This window comes from Dysidea avara, chromosome 5 (assembly GCF_963678975.1).
Source record: "Dysidea avara chromosome 5, odDysAvar1.4, whole genome shotgun sequence".
Classification (NCBI taxonomy): Eukaryota; Metazoa; Porifera; class Demospongiae; order Dictyoceratida; family Dysideidae; genus Dysidea; species Dysidea avara.
The window spans coordinates 9,107,136-9,116,901 of record NC_089276.1 but is presented as its reverse complement, the minus strand read 5'-3'; the positions used below and the strand labels follow the sequence as shown (position 1 = coordinate 9,116,901).

General features: G+C 37.0%; 1 protein-coding gene across 1 annotated transcript in view; it reads right to left on the bottom strand.

Annotated features, from left to right (window-relative positions):
* Positions 1–2,494: 2,494 nt before the first annotated feature.
* The window catches only part of LOC136254977 (hemicentin-1-like), an 83,655-nt gene continuing 76,383 nt past the window's right edge, over positions 2,495–9,766 (bottom strand). Inside the window, exons 10-11 of the mRNA XM_066047697.1 lie at positions 2,592–2,894; positions 2,495–2,544 (exon numbers count right to left, since the gene is read on the bottom strand). Coding sequence (XP_065903769.1) covers positions 2,495–2,544; positions 2,592–2,894 — 353 coding nt within the window. The remainder of the gene's footprint in view (positions 2,545–2,591; positions 2,895–9,766) is intronic.

The window sequence follows — 9,766 nt, the reverse complement described above, 5'->3', positions numbered from 1 at the left end:
CGGCCATGAAATGGCTGCAATGATGTTAATGCTAATAAAGTTTAACAATGCCTGTGTAATGGCTGTGTGCATTGTTAAAATTTATTAGCATTAACATCATTGCAGCCATTTCTTGGCCGCCATCATTGATTTCACAACTTTTTTTCACCCAGGTTTTTTAAAGCCACACCATCTTTTCACAGCTTGGCTGTTTTAGCATGGATTTCACTTCTTTTTGTACTTTATAAGGCCCCAAAACCAGCCTATGGCTCACTTTGAAGTTCGTTTTTACTTACATTTCTTCTTTTCTATGCAGACACAATAATGATTATTGAAGACAGACTTATAAAGTATTTCATTCTATGATTTGTACTACTAATAGCATGGGTAGCAGTGAAATTTGGGATAAATACCACGAGTGTTGTATTGGAAATGGGGATAAATTTCCCAAGGCGAAGCCGAGTGAAATTTACCATTTCCAATACAACAAGAGTGGTATTTATCCCAAATTTCACTGCTTCCCATGCTATTCCCAGTTAATACCATAATCGCTGCATATAGGAATGCTGTGCATTAGCGTTGCTATGTACGCAATTTGTCACTATGTACTAAACACGCGTCAACACTACATTGTTAACATAAATTCTAGCCAATGAAATTGCAATTACAACTTTTTCACTACTGTCAGTGAAATACGGGATAAATTTCACTGCTACTATTGAGACTTTTGTACGGGCAGTGAAACAGATATGGTATTAAATTCAATATTTGATAATATTATTGTAATACTCTAATAGAGTGCACATTTTTGAGAACTTCTAATAGAACATACATAGAATGTTCTACAACAATCTAGTACTTCTATTGATTGATCTATTGGTATTGGAAATTACAAATAACTGAGCAGATTTCAACCAGAAATTTCATTTATAAAGCAGAAACTAAGTGAGGTGATCAGTCAAGGAAGGTAGCAATGGTTCAGTGGTTAAGGATGCAGTTGTTAGGTATGGAGGTGTCTGGTTTGAACTCTGATATCATATTTTTTTCGACATTTTTTGTACACCTTTTTAACCCCGTGGTGACTGCTCTATTAGAGTATCTCGATCCCACAATTTTATATTTGTTTGGTTTTTGCTTTATAACTTTGTTGCTGTAATTCTATTGCTATTCAAACTATCAAAAAGCACTGCTACGATAATCAGCCTATCTACAGTCCAATTTTCAAGTTATTCTTGTACTCAATTTACCTTGTTGCCGTGACAGAAGTTTAATCTCTTTTTATGTGAATAAAAGCTCATGACTCTTTGGATATTCCTCAGATTTACAGCAAACTTGGTACGTGAATCCACTGTTACACGCTCTTCATTTGTGCCAAAGATTAAGGCAATTGAGTTACACGTTTGAATTGTATAGCATTTTGTTGCAAATTGTGCGAAAAGAACAAATAAAGCCCCTGTAGCCCCCCCCCCCCCCCCCCCCATATGGCATAAGAAGAAAAAAATGAAGTTAAACCAAAATTTTGAACACCCATATCTCACAAATGGCTGTTGCAAATTTAATCAAAGTTGCTGTGTTGCGTACCCTACCTGGCAGACAGCTGTAATGCAAAAATAGTGTGCTTTGGAGAAGGGGCCATGGAGCTATGCACGTGTGAAAAAAGCTGTTTTCTTTCTTCCTGCTAATATACTCATGGTGTGGTGCGCCAGCTTTCTTGGCCGCACGACACACTACTGTATGTCTTCTATATAAAAATATGCAATATGCTACAGTAACAGCATATGTACCTGTATAGTGAAGGTCATTAATCTTCAGTTTGTACACTTTAGGTTAATTTTTAGTTTCTTATCCTCCTGTAGGCAGCATGGGAGGGCAGATTTTTATTCATGTTTTACTGACTACATAGTTGAATTAGTTAGCTAAAATGACTCAGAATACAGTTTTCTTGGCACTTCAATTATGCACCTATAATATTGGCAGCATTTAAATGGACAGTAAGAACAATGTGGAGTAAGAGGTAGATGTAATGGGTTTGTTTCTGCCAATTTCTTGCTTACTACTGTCAAAGCCGAACAACGAGCTATGGTGTAAACAATATAGACTTCAAATACAGGATTTTAAACCCTCAAGCCTTGTACAGTAGTAGCATCCTTGAGTGATAAACACAGGACCATTAGGTTACTAAAACTTAGACATGCATTTGAATATTTCTTAAAAGAGTGTCCCAGCATGGGCACATCCACACCAAATTTTGTACAAACATTTCTTAGGACCTATAAACCAACATCAGCATTTAGGACTTCATGAATATTGTTTGTAAAGATGCAAAAGCATTTACAGAATAGAGTAAATGCTGTAATAGAGAGTCGTTTGGTATTTTACTTGTGTGTCGCAATAATAGTTCAAAAGAAGAGTTACTTCCTGATTATTATGTACAGCTTACATGTTTTATGAAATTCTTAGAAATTTAAATGTTACATGCATAACTTTTGAGAAATTTGTCAATGTGATATTTCTGCTATATTCCATAATGACTCTTGGCATCAATAGAATGTATATTGTATCCTTCTGTACATACACCAGAATTATACATAAACACATTGACACTTGCTTACTGGTAGTGAAAAGATTATCAAGAACAATTTCCAAACTATCACTTCCAATAGGATTAGTGACAGTACATGTATAATTCCCAATATCACTACTACTGATGTTACTAATGCTGTAGGTACTTTGGAAGACTGCAACAGATCCAGTGTAAGTCACACTTGTAGTATTGATGTTGTTTTGTAGTTGAACTCCATCCTTCATCCAAGTAAAAGTATCTGGTGGTGATCCTTCTGAAGTGCATGTTAATGAAACTGAATCACCCTGTGCAGCATGGATTGTTTGTGATGTTGTAGTCAAAACAGGTGGAGCTATAAAATGTGAGACCATTAACATGTGCACAAGAACTTCAGCTACATCTGTACAAGGATCACTAATTTATGTTTAAGCATTTAATAATTCAATAACATTAATAATAGTCATAAATTATTATCATCCACATCATTGCAGCCATATCACGGCTGCCACCTTTGATTTCACAACTTCTTTCACCCATAGAACTATCTGATACCAAATCTAATTTACAATCATATAATACACACAAAAACAGCCAAACTGTATTAAAAAGATGCAGCCTTTAAAAAGCCTGGATGAAAAGAGTTACAAAATCAAAGATGGCGGTCATGAAATGGCTGCAATGATGTTGACGATAATAAATTTTATTAATGCACGAAGGCCATTATTAAAATTTATTATCATCAACATCATTGCAGCCATTTCATGGCCACCACCTTTTATTTCACAACTTTTTTCATCCAGGATTTATGAAGGCTGCACCTTTTTTATACAGCTTGGCTGTTTTTGCATGGATTTCACTTCTTTTGTATTTTAAATATATACCCAAAGCCAGCCATAAACTGGCTTTGATGTTTGTTTTTACACAAATCATTGTTCTTCTTATCTTCTACAGATGCAATGAAGATGATATAACCAGAAGTAATACAGAAAAACAACTTACCAATTTGTATACCAAAGCTTATTTATACTAACATAATTTTGTGCTTGCTTGTTCACAATTATATAAAGTATAATATATGTGTAGTGCCTGCATTTATTGCAATGATGTTTTTAAAGAGTAAATTCCTTTCAAATTAGGTGTACTATTTGTCTAAGATTTTGCACTGACTGTTCTATTAGAGTATTTCAATTGTTCATGCAAAATGTGATAAGCTGCAGTTGCTCAATTTACAAAACAAAGAAATCTTGCACCTTTTGTGCTAGACTACAATTTACAGCCTGTTGTGACAAGTTTGATTAGCATAGCACTTATTATGATGATTATGATGATGACGATTGGCGTGAGAAGGTTTTAATAGTAGTGTACTACCCCACCCGATCTGTACCATAATATTGGCTTTGACTAGAGAAGCTGTAATAGTATTGTATTTATTTGATTACTTTTGTAATGCTCTAATAGAGTGCACATTTATTTTGACAATTTCTAATAGAACACACATAAAATGTTCTAGAACAATCTAGATCTTCCATTGGTAGATCTAGGAAATTATGAAGTTTTACTACTGAGTAGCTTTCAGTTACACTTTTCATTTTATAAAGTAGAAATTGAGTGAGGAGATCAGCCGTGATAGCAGCGGCTCAGTGCTTAAGTTTTCAATATGGAGGTCCCAGGTTTGAACACTGGTCAGTTTTTATTCAACATTATTATGTACCTTTTTTACCCTGCGGTGACTGTTCTATTAGAAAATTTCGACCCAGAAATTTACAGTTGTTTAGCTTTTGCCTTGTAACTCTATAGCTGTCAGTGTGATTTCTTTTAAACCACGAAAAGGTTTGAGCTATGATAGTTACCCTATATGCATACCAATTTTTAAAGTTATTCCCATATGCAATTTACCCTGTAGGCGTGACAACAAGTCGGCCTTTTTTAATGCAAATAATCATCCATAATTCTATGACTATTAATGATATTTGCACCAAACTTGGTACGTAATTGTGCCACAATGCTTCTTAAAGTGTACTAAAGTTTACAATAATCAAACTACGCATTTGAATTTTATAACGGGTTTTGTAAAGTGTGCGAAAAGAAGAATCTAAGCCCCTGATCTCCCTTAACAAAGAAATTAAGCTGATTTTTGAATGCTTATATTTCATGATTGTATTAAACAATCTTGCTCACATTTGGTATGTGGAGTGCTGAAGGTGGAGGGCATTTGCGGTATAAAACTGATTCCAATTCGAGAAGGGAGCACGGAGCTGCATACGCATGAAAATCGTGTTTTGTTACCTCCTGTTGATATACTCACAGTGTGGTGCGCCGGCGTTCTTGGCCACACGACACACTACCATGTGTCTTGATTTTGTGATCGCTTGTTTATGGCTATATAAAGTATGTAGTGTTTGGATTAATTTTGTAATAGTGTTTTATAACAAAGTAAACTCCTTTCAAGTTAGGCATACTATTGGTTTATAAAGATTTTTTATGTCAAAGTTGTTATGTGGGGTGCTGAGAGTGGAGAGTGTTTGCAGTATAAAAATTGTTCCAATTCAAGAAGGGAGCATGGAGCTCTGTATGCATGAAAATCATGTTTTGTTTCTTCCTGTAAATATACTCACAGAGTGGCGTGCCAGCTGTCTTGGCCACACGACACACCAGGGGCATATCTAGCCCAAACATGGTGCCCGGGCAAGCCCATTACCTGTACAGCTAGTCAAGTATACAACCTGTGTGGGTTCATACATACATTCATCATTCATCAAATTGTTGCTTTTAAGTGTATGGCATGGCAATTGGCTAGTAACAGTTGGTAACTCTATCTAATCCAAAACAGCCAAGCTGTAAAAAAACAGTGCGGCCCTCAAAAAGACTATGGTGAAAAAAGATGTGAAATCCAAGGTGGCGGCCAAGAAATGGCTGTGATGGTAGGTTAATGGTAAAAATTTTAATAATGACAATTCAGGTAAATTTTGTGAAGTGGCACAAAAATTCACCTGAATTGTTGTTATTAAAATTTTTACCATTAACCTACCATCACAGCCATTTCTTGGCCGCCACCTTGGATTTCACATCTTTTTTCAACATAGCCTTTCTGAGGGCCGCACACTTTTTTTACAGCTTAGCTGTTTTGGATTAGATTTCATTTCTTTTTGTATTTGTATACATGGGACTTTTTTAACCTGTTTTTTTTCTTTACTACAGGAAGAAGAAAAGATGAAGTAGATGTACTTTAAATATTTTATCAGTAAATGTACAAATTATATATATAATATATATGTGACCGGATTTACGAAAAGGAGTCTTCCACACACATCCAATTTGCAAACTTTGACAATTGATAACTTCAGATTGGAAAGAGCTATTGCCTTGAAATTTGGGCAGTGGTGAGCACCACTATAGCTGAATACATGGTGAAATTTTCAGGTTAATATGTTACTTGAACACTGAGTTATGGTCTCCAACGTTTACGGAATTGGATGTGTGTGGAAGACCCCTTTTCGCAAATCCGGTCACATATATTGATTACAGAAATCTCCATGGTGGTTTCTTTGTAACTGAACACTCTACAAGGTGACTTCTTCTAATTGCTCTGTCTACAGGGTGAATGGTTTGTAGCTGAACGATCTACAAGGTAACTTCTTCTAGCTGATCTCTCTACAGGGTGATGTGTCTGTAGCTGAATTCTGTACAGGTGATTTGTTTGCAGCTGAGCTCTTTACAGAATGGTTTCTTTGTAGCTGAACTCTCTAAAAGGTGATTTCTTCTATAGCTGATCTTTCTACAGGGTGATTTGTTTGTAGCTGAACTCTCTACATGATGGTTTCTTTGTAGCTGAACTCTCTACAAGGTGATTTCTTCTATAGCTGATCTTTCTACAGGGTGATTTGTTTGTAGCTGAACTCTCTACATGATGGTTTCTTTGTAGCTGAACTCTCTACAAGGTAACTTCTTCTAGCTGATCTCTCTACAGGACAATTTGTTTGTAGCTGAACTCTCACATGATTGTTTCTTTGAAGCTGAACTCTCTACAAGGTGATTTCTTCTAGCTGATCTCTCTACAGGGTGATTTGTTTGTAGCAGAATTCTCTACAAGGAAACTTCTTCTAGCTGATCTCTCTACAGGGAGATTTGTTTGTAGCTGAACTATCTACACGTGATTTGTTTGCGGCTGAATTCTCTACATGATGGTTTCTTTGTAACTGAACTCTCTACAAGGTAACTTCTTCTAACTGATCTCTTTACAGGTGAATTGTTTGTAGCTGAACAATCTACAAGGTAACTTCTTCTAACTGATCTATCTACAGGGTGATTTGTTTGTAGCTGAACTCTCTACAAGGAAACCTCTTTTAACTGAGCTCTGTACAGGGTGAATTGTGTGTAGCTGAACTATCTACAAGGTAACTTCTTCTAGCTGATCTCTCTACAGGGTGATTTGTTTGTAGCTGAACTATCTACAAAGTAACTTCTTCTAGCTGATCTCTCTACAGGGTGATTTGTTTGCAGCTGAGCTCTTTACAGAATGGTTTCTTTGTAGCTGAACCCTCTACAAGGTAACTTCTTCTAGCTGATGTATCTACAGGGTCACTAGTTTGTAGCTGAATTCTCTACATGGTGGTTTCTTTGTAACTGAACTATCTACAAGGTGACATCTTCTAGCTGATCTTTCAACAGGGTGATTTGTTTGTAACTGAACTCTCTACAAGAAAACTTCTTCTAACTGATGTCTGAACAGGATGAATTGTTTGTAGCTGAACTCTCTACAGGGTGATTTGTTTGCAGCTGATCTCTATACAGGTTACTTATTTCTAACTGATCTCTTGAATTCTGTTCAGGGTGACTGCTCTATTAGGATGACTGCTCTATTAGAGTATCTCGATCTCACACTTGCTGCACCAAGTTGGATTTCGTGTTATAACTCCGTGGCTTTAAGTCTGATTCTTCTACACCATTGAAGAGCCTTTCTAAGATGATTACTCCATCTGTACAGTGAATTTCAAAGCATTATCTGGTAGGCGTGGCAAGTATTTGTTTTTTATTAGCTAATCTCGGTTGCGTAATTGTTACACACTGTTGGTTTTGTTGTTGTATCTTCCTGGTTTTTAGCTCGATTTCTTTCAAACCACAAAAGGTTTGAGGTTCAATAGTTAACCTATTCACCCACCGAATTTCAACTTCTTCCCATACGCGGTTTACCCTGTAGGCGTGACAACATATTGGTGTTATTTTTCGTGCATAATCGCTCATAACTCTTTGCCTGTTTATGGTATTCCAGCCAAAGTTGGTACCGAGATGCGCCTTTATACCCCCCTTCTGTGTGCCAAATTTCAAGGCAATCGGATAACGCGTTCGCGTTTTATAGCAATTTTTGTAAGTGTGCGAAAAGAGGAAGAAAAATAAGAAGAAAAAAAAACGAAGAAACTAAGCCAATATTTGAAGTCGCATATCTCAGGAATGCCTGACGCGATTTCGCTCAAATTTGGAATGTGGAGTGCTGAAGTTGGAGGGAATGTACACAGCAAAATTCGTCTTGTTTCATCAAGGCAGTACTGAGCTACGGAGGTGCGAAAATTACGTTTTCTTTCTTCCTGTCAATATACTCACGGGGTTGCGCGCCGGCTTCTTGGGCCGCACGACACACTACCGTGTGTCTTGATCCTAGCCAAAGTTGGTACAGAGATGCGCCGTTATTCCCCCCTTCAGTGTGCCAAATTTCAAGGCAGTCGGATATAGCGTTCGCGTTTTATATCAGTTTTTGTAAGTGTGCGAAAAGAGGAAGAAAAATAAGAAAAAAAAACCCGAAGAAACTAAGCCAATTTTTGAAGTCGCATATCTCGGGAACGCTTGAAGCGATTTCGCTCAAATTTGGAATGTGGAGTGCTGAAGGTGGAGGGAGTGTCCACAGCAAAAATCGTCTTGTTTCATCAAGGCAGCACAGAGCTACGGAGGTGCGAAAATTGCATTTTCTTTCTTCCTCTCAATATACTCACGGGTGTTACGCGCCAGCTTCTTGGGCCGCACGACACACTACCGTGTGTCTTGATCTGTATGCATATAAAATAGCTTGACACGCTACAATTGTTCTCTAGCTACAATGCATCCCAGTAGAAACCATCTTGCAAGATCCTGCAGGATATGCGCATGTAAGTCTTGCAAGATTCTCGCAAAAGTCTTGCAAGATTTCTGTAAATCCTGCAGGATTCTCATTCTTGCAATAAAAAAGGACCTTTTCTTGCAAGAATCCTGCATAGTCCTGCAAGATTCTTGCAAGATCTTGTGAAATTTTCTGACATATCTTTTCTTGCAAGATTTTACAAATCTATTCTTGCAAGAAAGTTTAATGCAATTCGGTTTCTTGCATGTCTTGCAAGACCATCATAGCTTTACGCATGCATCCTATAGCTGGCCACTTATAATTCGATAATCAATGAATATGAAAACATTTATTAGAAGCTGAACATAATCTTGTAAATGGACATGACTCTTGCTCCAAGCTGTTGTATTTAACTCTCGATTGTTGTACAGAACTTGATTCCCAGCTATCGTAGAAAACAACACATTTAAGGAATGTTCCACCACTATATAATTTGTTACCTATGTTTATCCATTGAAAATATGTCACATACAGTTGTCGTCAATGCTATTTCGGTTTTGAATTCCCCACTGCATGCTGTATTAGGTCACCTGTAATATGTAGTTGCAATCATATATAAAACAGTATTAGTCACTACCTGGAGCACATCATTTCGTTGTTGAGGTCAGCTGATTGGATGATTGCCTGCATTATCTTGTTTACAACCTTATGTACAGTGTTAATGCTCTCAACTTTATGGGTATTCTCAGTGACGTTGGGGCATCCATACCAATAAACATTTAAATGCTCACTTATGTCAACTACACATTATCTCCTTACAGAATAAGCAGAGCAAGAGCCAACTTGGAAGTGGCAAGATGTAGCTAACCGCCTACTATGATGTGTATTGTATTGTAGCTATCTTTCTGTATGAAAAAATATTATTGTTCTATAGTGACTTGGTAACCTACAGTATAATATAGATACTAGTCACACCGGAATATGCCAATGATACAAACTAGCTTACCAGATAATTTAAACAAGACATCACTGACTTTACTGCCTAGACGGCTCTGCATAGTGATGGAACTTCGGAAACGCATGTTCTCACACGTCGATAAATTCCCAGTTTCTTCGCCTTCACGCTAGAAAACTAC